The 24,579-nt window shown below is 43.1% G+C and overlaps 2 protein-coding genes across 23 annotated transcripts in view; both read right to left on the reverse strand.

The window, feature by feature from the left end:
- Positions 1 to 1,093: 1,093 nt before the first annotated feature.
- On the reverse strand, positions 1,094 to 8,425 carry zbtb14 (zinc finger and BTB domain containing 14). Of its 2 annotated transcripts, none has more exons than XM_020494453.2 (2): positions 8,268 to 8,425; positions 1,094 to 3,049 (listed from the first exon to the last, which is right to left on the reverse strand). In XM_020494453.2, exon 2 carries the CDS (start codon positions 3,033 to 3,035, stop codon positions 1,701 to 1,703), a length of 1,335 nt encoding a protein of 444 aa, XP_020350042.1. In that variant the 5' UTR covers positions 3,036 to 3,049; positions 8,268 to 8,425; the 3' UTR covers positions 1,094 to 1,700. The 2 variants fall into 2 exon arrangements, with proteins under 2 accessions (XP_020350042.1, XP_020350041.1); XM_020494452.2 differs by lacking the exon at positions 8,268 to 8,425 and adding an exon at positions 4,111 to 4,294.
- A 5,359-nt stretch (positions 8,426 to 13,784) lies between these two features.
- Positions 13,785 to 24,579, reverse strand: part of epb41l3a (erythrocyte membrane protein band 4.1-like 3a) — an 83,818-nt gene continuing 73,023 nt past the window's right edge. For 16 of the 21 annotated variants that reach the window (XM_031836206.1, XM_031836203.1, XM_031836190.1 and 13 more), the window contains 6 exons: positions 23,726 to 23,905; positions 20,866 to 21,000; positions 19,837 to 19,935; positions 17,741 to 17,821; positions 16,938 to 17,054; positions 13,785 to 15,094 (listed from right to left, as the gene is read on the reverse strand). In XM_031836206.1, coding sequence (XP_031692066.1) covers positions 16,944 to 17,054; positions 17,741 to 17,821; positions 19,837 to 19,935; positions 20,866 to 21,000; positions 23,726 to 23,905 — 606 coding nt within the window. In that variant the 3' untranslated portion in view covers positions 13,785 to 15,094; positions 16,938 to 16,943. Of the gene's footprint in view, positions 15,095 to 16,937; positions 17,055 to 17,740; positions 17,822 to 19,836; positions 19,936 to 20,865; positions 21,001 to 21,540; positions 21,675 to 23,725; positions 23,906 to 24,579 lie in introns of all 21 variants that reach the window. The other 5 variants (XM_031836204.1, XM_031836199.1, XM_031836195.1 and 2 more) reach the window with 2 other exon arrangements.

A 24,579-nucleotide genomic window follows, 5' to 3' on the forward strand; every position in this document is an offset into this window, starting at 1 on the left:
CTCATCTGAAGAGACTGATCTGTCCATGCTCATCTGAAGAGACTGATCTGTCCATGGCTCAGCTTGTGATTTCCGGCTCCTGCAGAGGTTTACAAGGGTGTTAAGAACTGGAGTGCTTCGCCTATGAAATCAAATAACCATCAGATGTGTGTGTGTGTGTGTAAGTGAAGTGACTGGTCAATGTTACCTTGTGCTTCCTCTGTGTCCTTTTTCCTTCCTCTTTTCCCCCATTCTTACTCCTCTTCCTGCATTGGACCATTGGGAAGTGTGACTTTTCACAATAATAAACCTACCTAATGGATAAGCAATACTCTACTAACTTGTCATTGAGAAAGATAAGCACCATGACACATCACCAAAGTTACACCCATTAGATCTAGGATCATGTGAACCTGCCCCAATCAGCATGACAACCGGAGCATTTCTAACCCAGGACCAGGGGTAAAGCAGGGCCAAGTTGAGGACACCCATCCCTCTTGGATGATAATGCTGTTCTTTTCCTGCTGTATGTTCTGGCTTGACCATATCCTTCATTGTCTTCCAGTTTCAATACTCAAGTTAGACTGTACAAATGTAGATGTGGTGTTGACAATTAGTCAATTATAAATATTGTTTTATTCGTGACATGTTTAATTCAGACCATTATCAACACAAACAATGTCGAATTACGTACGGATGGTTCTTGTAGATCAATAAAAATCAAACAAATTAAATCACGCTTTGATTGACTGATTGACATTCGCTGAATAAACTGTTTAATTAGATTGTCAGAATAGTTTTGTTTTGGTAGACAAACATTATCCAACATATCATAAAGCATTTGCATGCTTTACCTGTAAGCAGAGTTGTCCTGCAGGTGTTCATAATGTTTTGTACACTTAGTGGATAATAATAATAATACCATTCAGCAGACGCTTTTATCCAAAGCAACTTACAGCAAACTTATTGGCTGGTCCTGGGAATCAAACCCACAACCCTGGTGGTGCAAGCGCTCTACCAACTGAGACTGTATGCTTGCATGTCAATCGATGCAAGCATAGTCTGCACAAATCACAGCTACAATTTATTTCCAAAAATAATGCAAAGATATGATTTGTTGGCAGTTGAGGGTAGCATTTTTATTAAAGCAACACATATGTTGATGTGCTAAATGTACATGTCAATTACACTAAGAGTTGTGTGTGTGTGTGTGTAACACAATGGAATATTTAACCGTCAAACATGTAGTAGTTTGTAACCATTCTTTTTCATACATTTTACAAATCAAACATTTTATTTCCAGTTTTCATTATAAAACCAGTACTGTATAACAGTACTAATATATTGACAACCAAAACCAGGTAGAGGCAGTAGTCAGAGCATTTTTTGTCCATAAGGCTGCCATTAAATTTACACAAACACATTTGGTATGATCATTCCTACCAAAACAAAATATTTGAACCATTTACAATATAATCAAGAAAAAGATGTCATACCACAGAACAGTGCAAGAAAACCTAAATTACATTAAATAAGTCTGAAAATATATGAACGCATTCAAATCCGATCTTACTCCACTATATCCTCAAGAAAAATTATCAACATCAAATGTAATTATTGGAGTATTTAGGCCTCCCAAATGAAAATACAAAATGAAACATAATCGAAAAACTCATTTCTTCTCATATTGTCCATGACAAGTGAGGTACAAATGTTGTGTGCTATGAGCACGCTATGGACTCCAGTTGTTGCTCGGCCTCAGCGGCCATGGCTGCTGCCTGCAGCTGTTCAGTCTCAGTTTGCAGGGAGCTGGGCGGCATCTGCTTCCTCTCGCTGTGCATGTTGTTCTCATGTCTCTTTAGATCCGAGGCTTTGGCAAAGGCCTTGGTGCATGAGCCGCAGACGAAGGGCTTCTCGCCCCTGTGGCGCCTCTCGTGGTCCTTCAGGTGGGACTTGTGCTTGAAGGCCTTGTCGCACATCTGGCAGCCGAAGGGACGCTCGTTACTGTGGACCCGCTCGTGCTTTTTAAGGTCGGGTGCTCGAATGAAGGACTTGCCACATACATCGCAGCGGTAGGGCTTGAAGCCTGTGTGGATCTTCAGGTGCTCCTTTAGGTGGGCCTGTGTAGTGAAGGCTTTGCTGCAGATCTCACAGATGAATGGACGTTCTGCTGAGTGCAGCTTTTCGTGTTTCCTCAAACGGTTCTCGTCGATGAAGGTCTTTCCACAGATCTGGCAGGCGAGCTGTTCGCGGTGGCCGTAGAGGAGGTACTCGAACTTCATGTCCGTCGTGGATGTGGACCACCCAGGGGGCTGCTCGTCCTTCACCTCGCCGATGCTGTCAGCGAACGTCAGTGTGGTGGTGGCGTGACCCGCCAGGTCTTTTGGCTCCGTGTCCATGGGCTCCTCCACGTCCTGGTCGTAGCAGCTCACCTTGTGCACGTCCTCATTGGCCAGCTCTTTGAGAATGGCCTCCTGCACTCTCAACGCCGTGTTTGGCGATTTGTCCAAGTCGTGATTGGCCGTCGGCTCTTCCACAAGGTCGTCAGTGGGAGTGTCATCATGGTCACCTAGCACCTGCACGTCGTTCTCCTGGCCCAATGTAGGGTCATCAGTAGGGAGAGCCATTTTGACAATATCATAGGGAAATGGTTTGGCATTATGGACATTATTTTCTTCAGTGGACATATCACGCTTCTGTGAACAGAGTTTGTCCAGAAATCGGATTCCGAGTATCTGGCCCGAAGACATCAGCAAATTCACATCCTTTTTCTTCACAGTAATCTTGGCTGTGTACATGTAGTTCAACACCTCCTCGAAGATGTCTGAGCGGATGAAGTCGATTTCTATGACTGAGGAGTTGTCCACTTCATGCTTCTTGAACAGCTTTTTGAAGTAGTTGCTGCACGCCGCTAACACGCAGCGGTGGGCCCTGAACTTTACGTCTTCAACCACCACTGCAATGTCGCAGTGTTCACCCTCCAACCGTTGCTCATTTAGTATTTTCAGGAAGATGGTCTTGTGTTCGTCATCCATGTACTTCACTGTTTCTGACATTGTGGACTGATATTCTGGAACAAATTAGAAAGAATGTTATTAGATGTTGTTTACACACTTCACTCTGAACCATTGAGAAATAAGTATACTGCTGTAGGCCTATACTCATGCACTGTGTGCCATGGCCCGATATGTTGTTCCTTTGGATGACACCATAATTGCTCTTGCGGGCAGAATAATGACTGAAAAGGCCATACTTTTTTTCCCAGCATTTATTATCATATCACCTAATAAATGTAGTAATCTGTGTACATATGTCTGGGATAAGAGGGCATTACTGTGATCGTAGCCTATTTATGCTATCACTTAGCAAGCTTTTAATATCCCCTCCTGACATGCATCACATGACCAGAGGGAAATATACGAGGCACATTGTTGAATCATTTCATTGAATGGTTTTCGCTTTTTTTAACGAAACAATATCAATCAAGCTGGTAGATGAATGTTGTTTGGGTACATTTCATCTAGGCAGATTCAATTGATGGGCAATTGTATGACTGATCATTTTCAACCCAGAAAAAAAAACAATTCTATAACGTTGCACATGATAAACAGGTCACAATATGCAAGTTTACTTAATAGCAATACATCCCATTTGCGAGCTAGCTAACTAGCTTGCATGCATACAGTAACGTTAAACAGATTAGAAAGCTAGCAAAATAGCTTTAGATTTGGGGAGGGTAGCTAACTGGTTAACTAGCCTCGATGCAACCTTTAGTTGGCTATGGTTTGCATCCATCTGGGCTTACATTCGTATTGTATACAACAGAGCATGACTATGATGTTTATCTTAGTTTTAGTACGGTCGTAAAAATCGTAATTTATGTCGATGTAAATGACAATAACACTATCCGTCTCATTATGAACGGAGGGAGAGAGGGGTGCCTATCCGACTAACCACAAGCACGCGAGGAAGCGCCTGTCACACTAGCACGGAAAAAGCCCGAGCAGCCATGAACACTCCTGAAATGACGAACTCGAGCTTTCGCTAAAACCGTGAGCGCGCAGGCATCTTGGTTAAACGTTATGCAATATTTCGGAAACGGATCGGATTCTCTAAAAATATGTTTCTTACCTGTGGTAGAATATGTTGTCCCCTTGAGAAAGTCTCCGATGAATGTCAAGCAGTGCAAAAAGAATAATACACTTTGTGTGTCGTTTGCCTGAGGACGAGCATAAGCGGAAGGACGCGCTGCGCCAGCACGGAACTGCAGAATTTGAGTGACTATGCGCGTAAGAACCATAGAGATAGATAGAAGACTCATCATGGATATAACCCAGTTTAGCACAGAGCTTGCCAATGACGGCTTCCACTATTTTAAAGTAGTCAACTGGGTGGGAATTTCTGAGTTGGGAGCAATCAGCCAATGATGAAGAATACAATTGACTACTTTAAAATGGAGCTGGCTATTGCTGTCACACAGGGATGTCGTGCACCCATTATTTTAGAGGGCAGGAAGTGTAGGGCAAGGGGGGGATTTAAATTGATTTTAAAAAATCCTCAGAAATCACCACATAATGACAAAGCGAAATAGGATTTTAGATTATTTTTTTTAAATGAATAAAAAAAGTTTTAAAAAATAATTTATTTACATATGTATTCAGACCCTTTGTTATGAGACTCAAAATTGAGCTCAGGTGCATCCTGTTTCCATTGATCATCCTTTAGATGTTTTGACAACTTGATTGGAGTCCACCTGTGGTAAATTCAATTGATTGGTCATGCTTTGGACAGGCACACACCTGTCTATATAATGTCCCACAGTTGACAGCGCATGTCAGAGCAAAAATCAAGCCATGACGTTGATGGAATTGTCCGTAGAGCTCCGAGATAGGATTGTGCTGAGGCACAGATCTGGGGGAAGGGTACCAACATTTCTGCAGCATTGACGGTCCCTAAGAACACAGTGCCATCCATTCTTAAATGGAAGCAGTTTGGAACCACCAAGACTCTTCCTAGAGTTGGCCACCTGGCCTAACTGAGCAATTGGGGGAGAACGGCCTTGGTCAGGGAGGTGACCAAGAACCCGATAGTCACTCTGACAGAACTCCAGAGTTCCTCTGTGGAGATTGGAGAATCTTCCAGAAGAACAACCATCTCTGCAGAACTCAACCAATCAGGCTTTTATGGTAGAGTGGCCAGACTGCTGCTACTCCTCAGTAAAAGGCACATGACAGCCCGCTTGTAGTTTGCCAAAACGCACCTAAAGACTCCCAGACCACGAGAAACACAATTCTCTGGTCTGATGAAACCAAGATTGAACTCCTTGGCCTGAATGCCAACTGTCACATCTGGAGGAAACCTGGCACCATCAGAATCATGCTGTGGGGATGTTTTTCAGTGGCAGGGACTGGAAAACGAGTCAGGATTGAGGCAAAGATGAATAGAGCAAAGTACAGAGATACTTAATGAAAACCTGCTCCAGAGCGCTTCGGACGTCAGACTGGGGTGAAGTTTCACCTTCCAACAGGACAACAACCCTAAGCACACAGCTAAGTCAACACAGGAGTAGCTTTGGGACAAGTCTCTGAATGTTCTTGAGTATCCCAGCCAGAGGCCGGACTTGAACCCGATTAAACATCTCTGGAGAGACCTGAAAATAGCTGTGCAGCAACGCTCCCCATCCAACCTGACAGAGCTTGAGGATCTGCAGAGAAGAATGGGAGAAACTCCCCAAATACAGGTGAGCTTGTAGTATCATATCCAAGAAGACTTGAGGCTGTATTCGCTGCCAAAGGTGCTTCAACAAAGTACCGAGTAAATGCTATTTCAGTTTATTTGTAATAAATTAGCTTTTTTTTAAAAGTTTTTGCTTTGTCATTTATATGGTATTGTGTGTAGATTGAGGATTTTTATTTTTTAATACATTTTAGAATAAGGCTGTAACCTAACAAAATGTGAAAGTCCAGGTCTGAATAATTTCCAAAGGCACTGTATATACAAAAGTATGTGGACACCCCTTCAAATTAGTGGATTTGGCTATTTCAGCTACACCCGTTACTGACAGGTATATAATCGAGCACACAGCCATGCAATCTCCATAGACAAACATTGGCAGTAGAATGGCCTTACTGAAGAGCTCAGTGACTTTCAGCGTGGCACTGTCATAAAAAAAGGATACCACCTTTCCAACAAGTAATTTAGTCAAATTTCTGCCCTGCTAGAGCTGCCCCGGTCAACTAAGTGCTTTTATTGTGGAGACTTATAGGAAGTGGTAGTCCACACAAGCTCACAGAACCGGACCGCTGAGTGCTGAACTGCATTACACTTGACTGCCTCTGGAAGCTTCATAAAATGGGTTTCCATGGCGGAGCAGCCTCACACAAGCCTAAGATCACCATGCGCAATGCCAAGCGTCGGCTGGAGTGGTGTAAAGCTCACTGCCATTGGACTCTGGAGCAGTGGAAACGTGTTCTCTGGAGTGATGAATCACGCTTCACCATCTGGGAATCCGACAGATGAATCTGGGTTTGGTGGATACCAGGAGAATGCTATATGCCCCAATGCGTAGTGCCAACTATAATGTTTGGTGTAGGAGGAATAATTGTCTGGGGCTGTTTTTTTATGGTTCAGGCTAGGCCCCTTAGTTCCAGTGAAGGGACATTCTAGACGACTCTGTGCTTTCAACTTTGTGTTAACAGTTTAGGAAAGGCCCTTTCCTGTTTCAACATGACAATGCCCCCATGCACAAAGCGAGGTCCATACAGAAATGGTTTGTCGAGATCGTTGTGGAAGAATTTGACTGGCCTGCACAGAGCCCTGACCTCAACCCCATCAAACACCTTTGGGATGAATTGGAATGCTGGCTGTGGGCCAGGCCTAATCACTTCAGTAGTATTTTGCTATGTGACTTTCACTTTTACTTGAGTCATTTTCTATTAAGGTATCTTTACTTTTACTCCTATGACAGTTTAGTACTTTTCCCACCACTGAGCATACCTCTTTACCTGTTCAATTGTCATTTTAATAATTGCTTCATTCTGACTGTTGTAAATCACACATCTCAAAATACTTCACAAACATGCCTAGGATATTACATGCACAGTTTGTGGGATGCCTATCTAAGCTGACCTCTAGAGCAGTCTGCATCCTCCTGGCTTTTAAATTATATATATTTTTAAGAAACTAAATATGCTTCTCTGCAAAAAAAAATCTGGGTAAAAGATGAGTCTTATTCAGTACATTTTTTGTAATTGCTTGCTTTTCTAAAGTCTAGCAACCTTGCCAGTTAAGATAGTTAGACAAGCTACTCAACCTTGACTGATAGCATGAAATGGCTTGGTAGCTAGTTATGAGAATGGGTATCTACAGAAACTGGCTAGCTAATGCCAACTTCATAAAATTGCTAGGTGGCTAGTATTACAGAGAGAAAAAAGGAATCAATGTGCATAGCTTGATCAAATGTATTTCCAAACAACTTCTGCGAGTCCTGCCCAGCTAAAATCAAAAACTGTGTGTATCACTCTACTTTGCTCCATGGTGCACCTTGGAATGAACCACTTAAGGAGAATAAGGGGGGTACAGTTAATGTGCCCTCTCCGTAAAATACCGCTAACAGATTCATATAAATAACGTGGGCTTAAAAAAGTTGTAATTAATTTAAGAACAAATTCGTATTTACAATGGCGGTGGGTTAACTGCATTGTACAGGGGCAGAACGACATTTTTACCTTGTAAGCTCGGGGATTCGATCGAGCAACCTTTCGGTTACTGCCCAACGCTCTAACCCTAGGCTACCTGCCGCCCAAATGCCACATCAAAAGTTGATTTTTGTGAAGCAGTAAACGAAAGAGCGGATCGGACATTAAATTGACAGACAGAATGTTCTGGTGCTCACCTCCCTTAGAGGCTTTTATTTACAATATTAACAGGTGTAGGACTAATTGGCCAATCAACTTTGTACAGAAAATAACAATCAGGACGTTGACAAAGATTTGAATAAATCAAACATATCAGTATAAACTATAAAGGCAACAACTCTTTGCCTATAACAAAACTCGGGTGTAGTTCTACTCTAACTAACCTGCTCTCCCCAAGGCAAAGGCCAACTGAGCACCTAAATACTCTTTCCAGGAACACCCTTCAGCGGATGGGCATAATTTGTGGAACGTTCCAACAGGAATCTGTTCCAAAAACGTCGTAAATAACAAGGTTGCCAACAAACAACGCATACAAAATTGTAAAGCGGCAGATTGTAGGGAGTTGGCAATTTAATTACGTTTTTCACTTACCACAATTATTCCGAAAAATGTCTGTCCTCACTCTGGTAGCCTATGGACAAACATTAAGAATAAGCTACGTGGTGAGTTGATGCCTATTCGGCATTTAGTTAACTAGGTGAATTGATCATGCTACTTTGTATACGTTGTTTGTTGGCCTCCTTGTACTTTACGATGTTTTTGGAACAGATTCCTGTTGGAACGTTCCACAAATTATACCCACCCTCCAACTAGGAATGTTCCATCATGATATGCGTAATTTCCCATGGACATATCATAAACAACGGTTTTACATAAACACACACACTTCAATAACTTGTGCCATAACTTCTAATTTTAGTCACAATATACATTCATGACGTAATTCACCCCAGCGATAATGAATAACTTTGGTTATTCCTGTCATATTATAAATATTCCTTGATGACACGTAGACTAATTTGCCTCATGCATAATTCACACCAGCACTTCAACAAGGAAACAACGCAGCGCTTCAGACAAACACACGAGGTAGGTTAAATTAAATGAGTATACTCTACCAACACATCTATCGTTATTCTAATTATATATTTCACATTACAATACTGTTTTAATAATAAAATCCATATCGAGAAACTATTTTCACAATGGATGTACCCCTAAATCATTTCTGATGGTCCTCAATTGTAATGGAGAAATAAATTGACATTGATAATTGGATGGCATGGTTCCCTTCAGTGGCATTCTATTGGTATTCTAAATGTAAATGCATAAATTACATTAAAACAATATTCTATGTCTCCACTGCAATGCAGTAATTAATGCTAATTAGAGATGCCCCATTGCACAATGATTCCTAATGTAGTATATGCCAGGGAAGTGAGATTAATTCCAGGGTGTCAATGTAAATTGTCAGGTGGTGATTTTTATGAATTGTTCAGCAGTCTAATGGCTTGGGGGTAGAAGCTGTTGAGGAGCCTTTTGGTCCTAGACGTGGCGCTCCGGTACCGCTTGCCACGTGGTAGCAGAGAAAACAGGCTATAACTTGGGTGACTGGAGTCTCTGACAATTTTATGGGCTTTCCTCTGACACTGCCTATTATATAGGTCCTGGATGGCAGGAAGCTTGGCCCCAGTGATGTACTGGGCTGTTCGCACTACCCTCTGTAGCACCTTATGGTCAGATGTCGAGCAGTTGCCATACCAGGCAGTGATGCAACCGGTCAGGATGCTCTCAATGGTGCAGCTGTAGAACCTTTTGAGGATCTGAGGACCCATGCCAAATCTTTTCAGCATCCTGTCGTGCCCTCTTCATGACTGTATTGGTATGTTTGGACCGTGATAGTTCGTTGGTCATGTGGACACCAAGGAACTTGAAACTCATGACCCGCTCCACTACAGCCCCGTCGATGTTAATGGGCGCCTGTTCATCCCGCCTTTTCCTGTAGTCCACGATCAGCTCCTTTGTCTTGCTCACATTGAGGGAGAGGTTGTTGTCCTGGCACCACACTGCCAGTTTTTTGACCTCCTCCCTATAGACCGTCTCATCGTTGTCGGTGATCAGGCCTACCAATGTTGTCGTCAGCAAACTTAATGATGCCGTTTGAGTCGTTTGGCCATGCAGTCGTGGGTGAACAGGGAATACAGGAGGGGACTAAGTACACACCCTTGAGGGGCCCCAGTGTTAAGGATCAGCATGGCGGACGTGTTGTTGCCTACTCTTACCCCCGGGGGGCGGCTCGTCAGGAAGTCTAGGATCCAGTTGCAGAGGGAGGTGTTTAGTCCCAGAGTCAGTCCTTAGCTTAGTGATGAGCTTCGTGGGCACTATGGTGTTGAATGCTGAGCTGTAGTCGATGAACAGCATTCTCACATAGGTGTTCCTTTTGTACAGGTGAGAAAGGGTGGTGTGGAGTGCAATTGAGATTGCGTCATCTGTGGATCTGTTGGGGCGTTATGCAAATTGGAGTGAGTCTAGGGTGTCTGGGAGGATGCTGTTGATGTGAGCCATGACCAGCCTTTCAAAGCACTTCATGGCTACTGACGTGCGTGCCCTGGGCGGTAATCATTTAGGCAGGTTACCTTAACTTCCTTGGGCACAGGGACTATGGTGGTCTGCTTGAAAGATGTAGGTATTACAGACTCAAACAGGGAGAGGTTGAAAATGTCAGTGAAGACACTTGACAGTTGGTCTGTGCATGCTTTGAGTACACGTCCTGGTAATCCGTCTGGCCCAGCGGCTTTGAATGTTGCCCTGTTTAAAGGTTTTCACATCGGCTACCGAGAGCATTATCACACATCATCCAGAAAAGCTGGTGCTCTTGTGCATGCTTCAGTGTTGCTTGCCTCGAAGCAAGCATAAAAGGCATTTAGCTCGTCTGCTAGGCTCATGTCACTGGGCAGCTCCCGTCTGGGTTTCCCTTTGTTGTCCATAATAGTTTTCTGACAAGCGTCAGAGCTGGTGTAGTAGGATTCAATCTTACTCCTGTATTGACAATTTGCTTGTTTGATGGTTCGTCTGAGGGGATAGCGGGAATTCTTATAAGCGTCCGGATTAGTCTCCCGCTTCTTGAAAACGGCAGCTCTAGCCTTTAGCTCAGTGCGGATGTTACCTGTAATCCATGGCTTCTGGTTGGGATATGTATGTACAGTCACTGTGGGGATTATTTCATCGATGCACTTATTGATGAAGACGATGACGGAAGTGTTGTATTCCTCAATGCCATTGGATGAATCCCAGAACATATTCCAGTCTGTGCTAGCAAAACAGATTAGCCAAATGGAGGGTGGGGGAGAGCTTTGTATGCATCTCTGTGTGTGGAGTAAAGGTTGTCTAGGATTTTTTCCCCCCTCTGGTTGCACATGTGACATGCTGGTAATAATTTGCTAAAACTGATTTAAGTTTGCCTGCATTAAAGTCCCCGGCCACTAGGAGCGCCGCTTCTGGGTGAGCATTTTCTTCTTAGCTTATGGCCTTATAAAGTTGGTTGAAAGCGGTCTTAGTGCCAGCTTCGCTTTGTGGTGGTAGATAGACGGTTACGAGTAATACAGATGAGAACTCTCTTGGTACAGCTTATCATAAGGTACTCTACCTCAGGCGAGCAATGCCTCGAGACTTCTTCAATATTAGACATTGCACACCAGCTGTTATTGACAAAAAGACATACACCCCCACCCCTCGTCTTACCAGAGGTAGCATCTCTGTTCTGCCGGTGCATGGAACATCCCGCCAGCTCTATATTGTCCGTTTCTTTGTTCAGCCACGTCTCGGTGAAACATAAGATGTTACAGTTTTTAATGTCCCGTTGGTAGGATAATCTTAATAGTAGGTCATCAATGTTATTTTCTATCGATTGCATGTTAGCAAGGAGAAAGGAAGGCATTGGGAGTTTACTCACTCGCCTCGGGATTCTCAGAAGGATCCCTGATCTGCGTCCCATTTTCCGGCGTTTTTTCTTCACGCAAAAGGCCTGTTCCAGTGAAAGCAGGATATCCTTCTCGTTGACTCGTTAAAGGAAAAAGTTTCTTCCAGTCAGTGGTGAGAAATCGCTTTTCTGATTTCCATAAGTTCTTTTCGGTCATAAGAGACAGTAGCAGCAACATTATGTACACAATAAGTTAAAAATTAAGTTACGCAAAAACAATTGCACAATTGAATGTAAAATGTCAGCGGCGCCATAAAATGTTCTTCGGGCGCCATCTGTTTCATGTATTTAATGTGATGCACATCTCTTCAACCATTGGATTGCACTATTGACATACACTGAGTGTACAAATCATGACATAGACAAACCAGGTGAATCCAGGTGAAAGCTATGATCCCTTATTGATGTCACTTGTTAAATCCACTTCAATCAGTGTAGATGAAGGGGAAGAGACCGGTTAAAGAAGGAGTTTTAGGCCTGGAGACAATTGAGACATGCATGTGTGCCATTCAGACAAAATATGTAAGTGCCTTTGAGTGGGGCATGGCAGTAGGTGCCAGACACACCGGTTTGAGTGTCAAGAATTGCAACACTGCTGGGGTTTTCACACTCAACAGTTTCCTGTGTGTATCAAGAATGGTCCACCACCCAAAGGACATCCAGCCAACTTGACACAACTGTGGGAAGCATTGGAGTCAGCCTGGGCTACTTTAGACACCTTGTAGTCCATGCCCCGACGAATTGAGGCTGTTCTTTAAAAAAGGTACTTTTACCCATTTCTCTCCTCAATTTCGTGATATCCAATTAGTAGTTACAGTCTTGTCCCATCGCTGCAACTCCCCTACGAACTCGGGAGAGTCGAAGGTCGAGAGCCATGCTTCCTCCGAAACACAACCCTGCCAAGCCGCACTGCTTCTTGACACACTGCTCGCTCAACCCGGAAGCCAGCCGCACCAATGTGTTGCAGGAAACACCATCCAGCTGGCGACCAAAGTCAGCTTGCAGGCACCCGGCCTGCCACAAGGAATCGCTAGAGTGTGATAGGACAAGGAAATCCGGGCCTGGCCAAACCCTCCCCTAACCCGGATGGTGCTGGGCCAATTGTGCGCTGCCCGAATTGAGGCTGTTCTAAGGGCAAAAAGGGGTACAACTCAATATTTGGAAGGTGTTTCTTAATGTTTTGTACACTCAGTGTATTTGTTATGGTGTGTGTTCAGAGTACCCTATCTTGAAGCCTATAGGGGAATTACAACAACCAACACGATGCTTCTAGCCATTGGAACAATGTCCCTATCTGCCTCATCATGCCAGACCAGCTGTACCTTCACAGTTGACTTCATGTTGCATCTGAATTGGAGCAAAGTCAAATCCAATATGCCATAAAAAGCTAAATCTGCAATGGAAAGTACATTGTCGGTACTGGATAGATTTTTGATACACCAAAAACTATTTTGCAGAGCCAGAGAGACATTTGAAACATCTCTATATTGCATAACTTCCACAGGAACGAGAGTGTATTAACTCTTACTTAACTGGGTTGAGAACCATTTCCATTTCAGTAGCTTCAGGCAAGCACTAATATAAAAAGATAGATATATGTTCTATCTACTGTACCTAACACATACTGTTCAGAAGCCTAATTGGATTCGTGACAAACAGCTGTAGCCGTCCAGCATCCTTTGAGCAGGGCAATCACAAAGTAGTCTGACTGGAAGCCTGAATACAGGCCCTGGTTTCTGACTGGTTAGCTTCCTCTTTAGACAATGCTGTTATGCAACTGAATTATCACATGACCAAATACTGCTTCTCATACGAGTCATTCAAAGTAACTGTCTTGCTAATGGTCATTTGGCTTGGTAATTATTATTCGTCTGTCACACAGAACCAAAGTGATTTACACCACATGTAACACTTGACCACCCATTTTGTCACACCTTTCCTTTCAGCAGGGTTCCTTCCATCAATAATTAGCTAATCTTTAGATGAAAAGAGAGGAGTGAAAGTGGAATTTATGGTCTAGTGTCACTTAAACTTGTAAAAGTCATTACCTTACTGTAAATGGCTTCACTGTAGAGTTCCTGCCATGAGTTTATGATAGCATTTCAGTGATTGACAAAAATCCAACCCAATGAATTTAGCATTTTATTTATCTTGTGGGAAACGCATTCAACATGGATGATTTTGCAGCTGTTGAGGGGAGTGGGATCAGAGGCATCATGCTCCTAATATCTGAGGGGGAACCGATGACCAAACATATGTCTTATTTTTTATATAAGACACTACTAATGATTCATTCTCATCCCAGTTGTTTACATTGAGGGGAGCATGTCACCTCAGGTTCAATGAGCATGATGCCCCTGTGTTGGATGGCCGCTAACACATCGGCCTTGGAGAAATAAAACACACATTGCAGGGTTGTAGTGGAGGTTGTCTGTCCGTTCTTCACAGTTTTAAGGCTTGGATGTGCCACGCAGGGATAAGAGGTGCATTCTGGGTATGATTTAAGAATGAGCAAGACTGTCTAAAATGGCACTCTATTCTCTACATAGTGCACTGCTTTTGACCAAAGCCCACTATATAGGTTATAGGGTGTCATTTCAGAAACAACCCAACAAGAACTTTCAATCCACCGACCACCATGTGAATACATATATTATAAGGGTTTTCTTGATCAACTCGGAAGTCCCAGTAATGGAGTCTGTTTAACATTCCCTTCTAACACAATTCTACGAGATCTTGCCTCATTATACTCATCTTTACTTTGTAATTGAAGAAAAACCAAATGAACTTATTTACAATTAAAGTAAAAACAACAATCATCTTTGAGGGTATATGGTCTACTAAGCAAATGTATGTACCATACATATTATGTTTGCCTTTTTCCAGGCAATACTGTATGTAAAATGGAATAAAATCAGCATTGGGATAAATAAGGGGACGTATGGCAAGATGAATGTCACATCTATTGCATGGATAAATATTGTGCCATCATACACGTTCAGCCTAGCTACTATTATTGTAGTTCGATAATAAATAAAACAGAGTATACTATCATAACTCAAAACTCTCATGACATACATTCTTCTCCCTTTGAGCCTGAGTGCACAGGTCAAGTAAAACATGTATATAATTTGATATTTCCTCCAATGTATTTGTTTTCTCCTTTACAAAATGCAGAAATTATCCCTTTTCATGCAGTATACATGTTCCAATGAAGGTCTGGCCAGCTTTGGAGGTCTGTATTTGCCAGTAGTGTGGGTGAGTGTGGGTTAGGTTAGTCCAGTAGTAGTCAGACGGAGTAGTATAGTAGTGTCCTCTACAGTGGTGTGTTGTCTGTTGGCAACGTCACTATCCGGCTTGCATCTCAGACTCTGAAGAGCGTGAAGTAACGTTAACAGAATGCCCCTGAAACGTCGGTGAACCCAGTGATCCTTCAATCCTGAAAAACAAAGGTTATCCTTATAGAGCACATGCTTAGATGAAACAGAATGCTGAGCATTCACATTCTCTTACATCTTTTTCAGAAGGATGGAAATGAAATAAATATTTTCTGTTTCTGCAGCTACTATGGCTGAAAACCCTTATAGAAAAACCACATGAATTTTACGTGGACACACGTGAAGTGTTCCAAAAACACGTGTTTTTATGTTATCACATGTGATCTTAATGTGAAGTTCATGTGATAACGTGACAACATGTAAAGCAACATGAAACTACACATTTGAAAATGTGATCGCATGTGCAGTGTTTCCAAAAACGCATGTATTCACATGATTTCGCATGTGAAATCGTGTGATTTTCCTGTAAGTGGAAGAAGCTGTTATGGCTGGAGATTAAAAGCAGAGCATGAGGGGTCCTGTGAAAGACAGTCAATGCTTTGTCTGTTATCGGCAGAAAAAAAACTTTTTCCATCTAAACTAACACTTATGAGACACGTACAAACACAGTATCATACAGGCTGCATGCTAAGACATGACAAAAATAAATGAAAAGGGTTAATGCACAAGACTATACAGCCCTTGCAAAGCAAACACAAGCTCCGTCCAGTAACATGCCTATGCTACAGTGTACAGAAACCTTGATAATAAGAAATGTAAAATGTGTGTCTCTTTCCTCAGCATCATGCCATAACAATAACCAGAAAAGAATGACCAAATCAGGTAATGTTGCTCAATACACTCTCGAAATAACCCTTTTATTTAATAGGAATGAGACTGGCAATTTGAAAACCGTATTGTTGGTATTTCCAGTACACTCTAAACAGTACCAGAGACGTCCAGCAGACAGCACTATAGACATCAATCAAAACCCACCTCTAAATTTTGACAAAAGAGAGTAAAAAGAAAATGCACACACCAATGAGCAAATGCACAATGTTTTAATTGCTTATGGTCAATAACGGTATCAGAAGCTGAAAGGAAAAAGCTAACATTAGCACTAACAACATTTCTAGAGCAAGCATTTCAGCGACAGAAGCCAGCCATGGAAGACTATACTGGATATAGAGACTCCATCCACACAGAAGGAATCACGATACTGAGTGGGGCACAGATGAATGTGGAGTGAAAGCTGAAAGCATAAAAGCTAAAGGCAGCCTCAGGTTAGTAGAGCTAGCTGAGTGTCAAGCAGCCTCAGGTTAGTCGAGCTAGCTGTGTGTCAAGCAGCCTCAGGTTAGTCGAGCTAGCTGAGTGTCAAGCAGCCTCAGGTTAGTCGAGCTAGCTGAGTGTCAAGCCGCCTCAGGTTAGTAGAGTTAGCTGTATGTTAAGCAGCCTCAGGTTAGTCGAGCTAGCTGTATGTTAAGCAGCCTCAGGTTCGTTGAGCTAGCTGAGAGTCAAGCAGCCTCAGGTTAGTCGAGCTAGCTGTGTGTTAAGCAGCCTCAGGTTAGTCGAGCTAGCTGTATGTTAAGCAGCCTTAGGTTCGTCGAGCAAGCTGAGAGTCAAGCAGCCTCAGGTTAGTCGAGCTAGCTGAGTGTCAAGCAGCCTCAGGTTAGTCGAGCTAGCTGAGTGTCAAGCAGCCTCAGGTTAGTCGAGCTAGCTGAGTGTCAAGCAGCCTCAGGTTAGTCGAGCTAGCTGAGTGTCAAGCGGCCTCAGGTTAGTCGAGCTAGCTGAGTGTCAAGCAGCCTCAGGTTCGTTGAGCTAGCTGAGAGTCAAGCAGCCCTATCGAGAAGGCGGTGACTGTAGACAACCAAGGAGCCAGAGGAGGGATGAGGAAGGAATGGAGGGAGGTCAGTGTCCTGTCAGCCAGCCACAGCCGTCACTGACCGACCGACGTTGTCCCCTTACCTGCGGTCACTCTTCGCCCTCCTCGGGCGTGATCTCAGTCTCTTTGTGGACCACTACTTTGGTCACTGACATGTCAGGGTGCTGCTCTTTGGCCTCTTTTATGGCCTGAGCCAGGGCCTAAAAACAGTACGCCAAACACCCCATGGAGGGAAACAGAGAGGAAGGTGGAATGGGTATGATCAGAATCACAAGTGTAAGGGTTGGACTAGTCACAGTATGTGTTTGTGTACACCTCAGTCACTGGGTGTTTGTACACGTTCGTCACTCTGTTTATACACGTTTGTCACTGTGTGTGTACACCTCCTGGTCACGGACCTCAGCTGTAGAACAACAGAGCTTTAAGTCACTTAAAGGCAAAGCATCTCTCAACACAGTATCCAGCAGGCATAATATGGAAAATTATTTCAAATGGATGTCATTTTCTGGTGGTAAACTGTTATTCAGTTTGAGAAGCGGACATATAACCAGATTGCAACCAACTGGTTTCCGTAGCAACCAGGTAAAGACGTATTGTTCATGACAACATTAACACGTGAAAGAAAATATGTCAATTTGTTATCTAGTCAGATTACAACCAGATAAAGATGTCTTTTTTCTGGTTGCTAAAAAGACAACTAGTATACAGCCTGACCATGATGTCATGAAAGACACTATAATGATGTTATTGCCCGCTGAGTAAGGAACCCAATATTATCAGCATTGTATCCAGGTACCACCTGTGTTGTTAAAATAGCTCTGCCTATTTAATAGCTGTAAGGCTACTTGCATGCTAAAGAACACACAGTGTAAGAGTGTCTTCCTACCTCGTCATGGTCTATGTCTGCATCCCCCGAGATGACGATTCTCTTCTCGATCCTCGTTTCCGAGATTCCTCCTTTCACAGTCTGGTAAAAAAAAAAGAAATGTAATTTAAGGGGACATTTCATTCAAGCAACAACAATGTCAAACTATTTAGATATATTTTGTATACAGCATGCGGGAAGCAAACACCAAGCTCAAACCAAATGAGCCATAAGAACCACCTTGGTTATATTTTATAGCTACACCACTAACAGACTAGTAATATCCATATCCTCTATCCCAGGCTTCCCCAACTGGTTTCCAGGTTTACTGAGCAATTATTTCATTTTTTTTGTTTTGTTGGACATAAAAAAAAAAAAGTAAAAACACCAGCAAATCAGCTTCAAGTGATTTTAATTTTGGAAATCTGTTCCAAAGTATTCCCATGCATAATAGAGATATACATGTGATTGTATACAAATGTAGGCAAGGTTTGAAACGAATCTGTTTGGGCTTCTTGCGGTCAATTTGCAATCTACAAATATTTGTAATTATGTTCTGGACCCCTAACATCCACACATCCACTTTTTTTAAATACTGAACACAAATATAATCGCAACATGTAAAGTGTTGGTCCTATGTTTCATGCGCTGAAATAAAGATCCCAGAAATGTTCCACACGCACAAAAACCTTATTTCTCTCAGATTTTGTGTACAAATCTGTTTACATCCCTGTTAGTGACCATTTCTCCTTTCACAAAATAATCCATCCACCTGACAGGTGTGGCATATCAAAAAGCTGATTAAACCGTATGATCAATACACAGGGGCACCTTGTGCTGGGGCCAATAAATGGCCACTCTAAAATGTGCAGTTTTGTCACACAACACAATGCCACAGATGCAATTGGAATGCTGACTGCAGGAATGTCCACCAGAGCTCTTGCCAGATAATTTAATGTTCATTTCTTTACAATGTTGTTTTCGAGAATTTGGCAGTACGTCCAACCGCCCTCACAACTGCAGACCATGTGTAGCCACGTCAGCCCAGGACCTCCATATCCAGCTTCTTCATCTGTGGGGTTGTCTGAGACCAGCCACCTGGATAGCTGATGAAACTGAGGGTTTGCACAACCAAATAATTTTTGCACGAACTTTCAGAATCCTATTCACGGAAGCTCATCTGCATGCTCGTCACCCTCACCAGGGTCTTGACCTGACTGTTTGATGTCGTAACTGACTCCAGTGGGCAAATGCTCACCTTCGATGGCCACTGGCATGCTGGAGAAGTGTGCTTTTCACAGATGAATCATGGTTTCAACTGTAACGGTCAGATGGCAGACAGCGTGTATGGCGTTGTGTGGGCGAGCGGTTTGCGGAGTGCCCCGTGGTGGTGGGGTTATGGTATGTGCAGGCGTAAGCTATGGACAAAAATACATTTTCTTTTTATTGATGGCAATTTGAATGCACAGAGATACCGTCACGAGATCCTGAGGCCCATTGTTGTGCCATTCATCCGCGCCATCACCTTATGTTTCATCATGATAATGCACTGCCCCATGTCGCAAGGATCTGTACACAATTCCTTGAAGCTGAAAATATCCCAGTTCTTCCATGGCCTGCATACTCATCAGACATGTCACCCATTGAGCATGTGTGGAATGCTCTGGATCGACGTGTACGACAGCGTGTTAAGAGTTCCCGACAACATCCAGAAACTTCGCACAGCCATTGAAGAGGAGTGGGACAACATTCCACAGGCCACAATCAACAGTCTGATCAACTCTATGCGAAGGAGATGTCACGCTGCATGTTGCAATGGTGGTCACACCAGATAATGGTTGGTTTTCTGATCCACGCCCCTACCTTTTTTAATGTATCTGTGACCAACAGATGCATATCTGTATTCCCAGTCATGTGAAATCCATAGATTAGGGACTAATGAATGTAGTTCAATTGACTGATTTCTTTATATGAACAGTAACTCAGTAAAATCTTTGCAATTATTGCATGTTGCGTTTAGTTGATGATCCCTGCTCTCTTCACTCATGCCCCTATTCATTCATGCTGATGGTGAATGAGAGTGGCACACCACTGAGGCCGGGTCAGATAGTACCTACCTTGGTGATATGTGTGGTTGTTGTGGTGCTGGTGGTCTCTGAGGTGATGGTCTGGGCGCTCATCAACACCCCCGCCTCTGTATCAGTGTCAGCGTCACCCTGGCACAAAACACAGACACAATACATCCTCTCCATTGAGTGCTTCAAAGCTGGGACTGAGACTGAAAAACAGGTCATCAAAAAGAAAGGAAGACCAAGGCACTCTTAATATAATTAATTAAAATGCCTTTTATTTGTATGGCATGTTCAATAGAAACAAAGTTTTACATTTAAAAAAACCAACTTTGTTTCTATTGAACATGCGGTACACTTTTATATGAAAAGTGCCTAGGTCCTCCTTTCTTTTTGATGACCAATTCACCCCTTTTATCAAAGAGCACCTTCTGTCTACCAAAATGTACTATTGTGTACCTTAGTAGCGCTTCCCTTCCTCTTACTACAAGATTGAAAAACAGCCTCTATCTCAAGGCCATTAGACTGCTAAACAGCAATCACTAACTCAGAGTGGCTGCTGTCTACACTGAGACCCAATCACTGGCTACTTTATTAAATGGATCACTAGTCACTTTAAACAATGCCACTTTAATAATGTTTACATATTTTACATTACTCATCACATGTATATACTGTATTTTATACCATCTACTGCACCATGCCAATGCCGCTCGGCCATTGCCCATATACTTATATGTACATATTCTCATTAAACCCTTTAGATTTGTATGTATTAGGTAGTTGTTTGGGAATTGTTAAATTACTTGTTAGATATTACTGCACTGTAGGAACTAGAAGCACAAGCATTTTGCTACACTCTCATTAACATCTGCTAACCATGTGTTTGTGACCAATAGCATTTGATTTGAAGAACAGTGTCGTGTTCATCTGGCACCAAACGGAAGAAAACGGACTGAAACAGAGGCTTTTATATTGTGTTCCCTAATGAATGAGGTTGAAAACATTGGAGTAAATGAGAAGAACCAGTACAGAGCATGAGCCTGAACAACCCTGACGTTTTGTGAGGACCTTTACCTCTAGTGACCGGTATGTGATGGTTTTCATTTCCGTGTGTATTACAGGTACGTCCTGGGGCACCAGCATCTCTGTCTCTTCCATCACGTCTGCCCTGTTGAAGGTTAGGACCTCTGGAGACTCCAGTGCAGATGTCTGAAAGAGAGGAAGAAGGGTGAAATGGAGAGAGACAAAATGAGACTGGTGCAGAAAGTTAGATCTTTATACCTTATGGTCACACGCTAGCGTACATCTACGCACAAACATGTTCATGACCACACACACACACACACAATTACAATTTCACCGCCTGTCTACAGGACATACACAAGCATTTTGTTCATTGGAAGGTTATAGAAAATGCAGGAGAAGAAAATGGGGAAAAAAGCTTAAAGAAAAGATTCACCCATTTTGAATATGATATTGTTTTTGTGCATCTCTGAGCAATGTTCTATCACTTCCCTGGGACATTTCATGTGTACTTTTGCTATTGCTGTTTAGGCAGGCAGAAATTCTGCCGGTATGACATAGCACTGCGATGAAGTCACACTCACTAACCTGGAAGTTAATCGGAATACAACTTTTAGATTGTGAAAACGTCTGTCATACATGTCAGATTTCAATACTGGCCGATGTCAAACGCAGGAGGTTGTCATCTTTCGAATTATCCATTGATCATATTTTTGATATTCCTACCTCAAGAAATGTGTAATTTAACGGAGGGTCTAGCACATTTCTCCTGTTTGTCTGCCTCTTCAGTCCAGGGTGCTTTGCATGGTGTCGTTGCATGGCCATTGCGAATGTCAGACTCCACTCTGAGGCACATCGATCTGCAGGTTGAACATGGTGAGGTTGTAAACTCCTAAATTGATAGGGCAGTTTGTTTCAGCGATTTTTACAGCTAACTAGCTACTTCACATGCCGATATTGACTTTGATATTATTGTGTGTAGCTACGTTGGCTAGCTAGCTAGACAGCCAGCCCTAAGAAAGAGCATTGCATTGTAGGTTTTGTAGTCGACTTAAACTGCAACAGATTTCCATAACGATTTTCACGTTGCTACCAACCTTTTTATAACAATAAAATATTTGTTCATAAAAAATATTGTTCTCACATATTAGTGTTATTTAACACTAAATTATAGTAATGAGTGGTTTTGGGTGGAATTTTCCTTTAAGGAAAGTCTGAATAATTGTGGATCATTCATGAGATGCATGCTCTCTCTGATAAAATATTTAAACTTCAATAAATGAATCAACATAAATGATCAAATCCCAACGCACAGAATACGGGAGAATTTTGTGTTACAAAGAATGTAAAAAAATGTAAAATGTTTACAATAACATTTGTTTTCCTAATGAAAGAGTTGTGTATCACCCAGGTCCCTTTGGACCCTGACCAAAGAACAAACGCAGAGAGATTTTCACTTCAGCCAGTCTGTGTCATGCATGACAGAACTCAACAGTGTTCACCACTGAGTAAGTCTTATTTATTTGGATGTGTGGAAGCCTATTCATTCATTTTGGAGAAGGCCAAATTGGTCTACCTGGCAGGATTGTACGTATTTATAAACAATTCCTGTTGCTTTCACTGAAACGGTCCATATCATTGAAATTGGCTGTGGACTTCAAACTTAATCGATAGCAACAGACTGCTATCTATTTAAGCTGTGCTTCTCATAGACGGGTGTCCATAAAACATTTAAATCATTGCCACTCATGATTACCACAAAGGTAATCTTTGGGAACATTGGGGAAATGAGGCAGTACTACCAGGAAGGGATATGCACTATTTCCACTGTGAAACTGTGTGTACATGTGCAGGTCGAAATATTCGAATTGAACGTTTATTGTCGCTCCAAGAACAAACACTAACAGGCACACACACACCTCCCTCTATGCAATCTTCCACTACAGTTTTCAATACTGCTCCTGGGTAATACATATACAGTAGCGTGTATCTGCAGCTTGCAGTATTTACAACCTGCCTGGCCAGGGTATTGATTTCCAATAGAAACCCCAGTGTGCAGAAACAGGGACAGGAAACAAGGTCGTTGTCATCCCCACCTGCACATCACTACACACACACACACACACACACACAGCTCCACAGGCTGTAATGGCTGACTGCTGTTATTGGTGAAGAGGAGGGGCAGGACTGGGAGAGTTGGATGGCTTATCCAGTGGTAGTACTGCTTATTACAGGCAAATTACAGGCAAATGGGAGGCCAATATTGGGATCATTTTGGGAGGCTGGATTGATATTACAGGCGATTGTGAGGGTAAGACTCGGCTAGATTGAGCACTTTCTAAGTAGCATGGACAAAAAGGAATGTGAGACCAGGGTAGTTTCAGCTAGCTTTTCCAGTGCTAATGTAGGCGAGTGGGAAGGAGAGTTGAGGAGGTACTTACGGGACAACTAGGGAAAAGGTTGGGGCTCTTTGGGGTGTTACCTCTGAGTGAGCTCTAGCAGCAGCTACCTCCCCACTGAGACTCTGCCAGGATGCTCCTGTAGGAGAGGGGGACACAAAGCGCCCTCTCCAGTCCAGGCTGTTCTCTTTCTCCTCCTCCTCCTCCTCTGAGACTGACCCTGTGGACACCTCTCCCTCTGACGGACTGTCCAGCCCCAGGCCTCCACCTGAGCCTGCGTTTGGAGTTTCCTCCTCAGTGTCTGTCTGATTCACCGCTGCCCCTACAGCCTCGTCCACAGCGGCCTGGGCCGCGGCAGTCAGGGCAGGACCCGCGGAGGCTATGCTAGCGGCGCCGCTAGTGTCACTTGCCTCGCTGGGCGTGTCCGAGTCATCATGCATGAGCGTCCCTGTAAACCCAAGCACGGACTGAGGCCCATCATGCTTTATCCCTCCCAATGAATCTGTCTCTACCTGCTCAGGCTGCTGACCAGCTTGTTTCTCCATGCCGTCAGGCCGGTCGTCAGGCTGTTTCTCCACCGGCTGCTCCTGGTCCTCTGCCGGCTGTTCTTTCGGCTGATCCTCAACCTCTTCTGTTTGCTGTGATGATACCACCTCTGTCTGCAGCACGATCCGCTCCACCTTCTCTGTTGTCTAGCAAAGGAAACAAACAAGACGTCACAGTCAGTCTCCTTGAACCTGTGTGGGCACTTCAATTACTGTAGGCCTAGTACGGAATCAAATGCTAAACAAAGACCAATAGCATGATTGTGTTTCCAGACAGCAGGAAAGGGTTACTTTATATGTTAGTACCGACGTGATCTTCTGAATGCATGTTGTCATTTAACATTGGTTTCATTGCTTGATTGCTTTGTTTTCCACTTTGAGGTATCGAAATGTTCTAAAAGATGAGTAGGGTGGAAAAATCAAATATGCGCCTGGATAAAGCTCTCACATTCCTCCTCAATACAGTCATAGGACCATGTGGTACATCTGTCTAGACAAACCATAAACCTGTCCTTAACAATGTGTCCGCATAAAACTGTCCTAAATCATGTGTCCTCATAAATCTGTCCTAAACCATATGTCCTCATCAACCTGTCCTCTGTTTTAATGATCGGGAGGAAGGACGGACGGACGGACGGACTGACGGGGAACATGCAAGTGGCGATGACAGAAATGCCTGACAGACAGCAGTGGCTACAGCGACAACATTTCCTCACCAACAAGGACAAACCGTATAGATACTGAACAGTTCTCTTACGAAAGAGATGTTATCTCAATGTGAATAACCTGTATATGTAAAGTTGAAAACAAATAAATTATAA

This window comes from Oncorhynchus kisutch, linkage group LG11 (assembly GCF_002021735.2).
Source record: "Oncorhynchus kisutch isolate 150728-3 linkage group LG11, Okis_V2, whole genome shotgun sequence".
Classification (NCBI taxonomy): Eukaryota; Metazoa; Chordata; class Actinopteri; order Salmoniformes; family Salmonidae; genus Oncorhynchus; species Oncorhynchus kisutch.

Excerpts from the sequence above, each read along its gene's own strand:
- zbtb14 (XM_020494452.2), bottom strand. The coding sequence starts at position 4,279 with ATGGTTCTTACGCGCATAGTCACTCAAATTCTGCAGTTCCGTGCTGGC. Across the intron at positions 3,050-4,110 it reads GACAACATATTCTACCACAG|AATATCAGTCCACAATGTCA; the intron begins GTAAGAAACATA and ends AATTTGTTCCAG.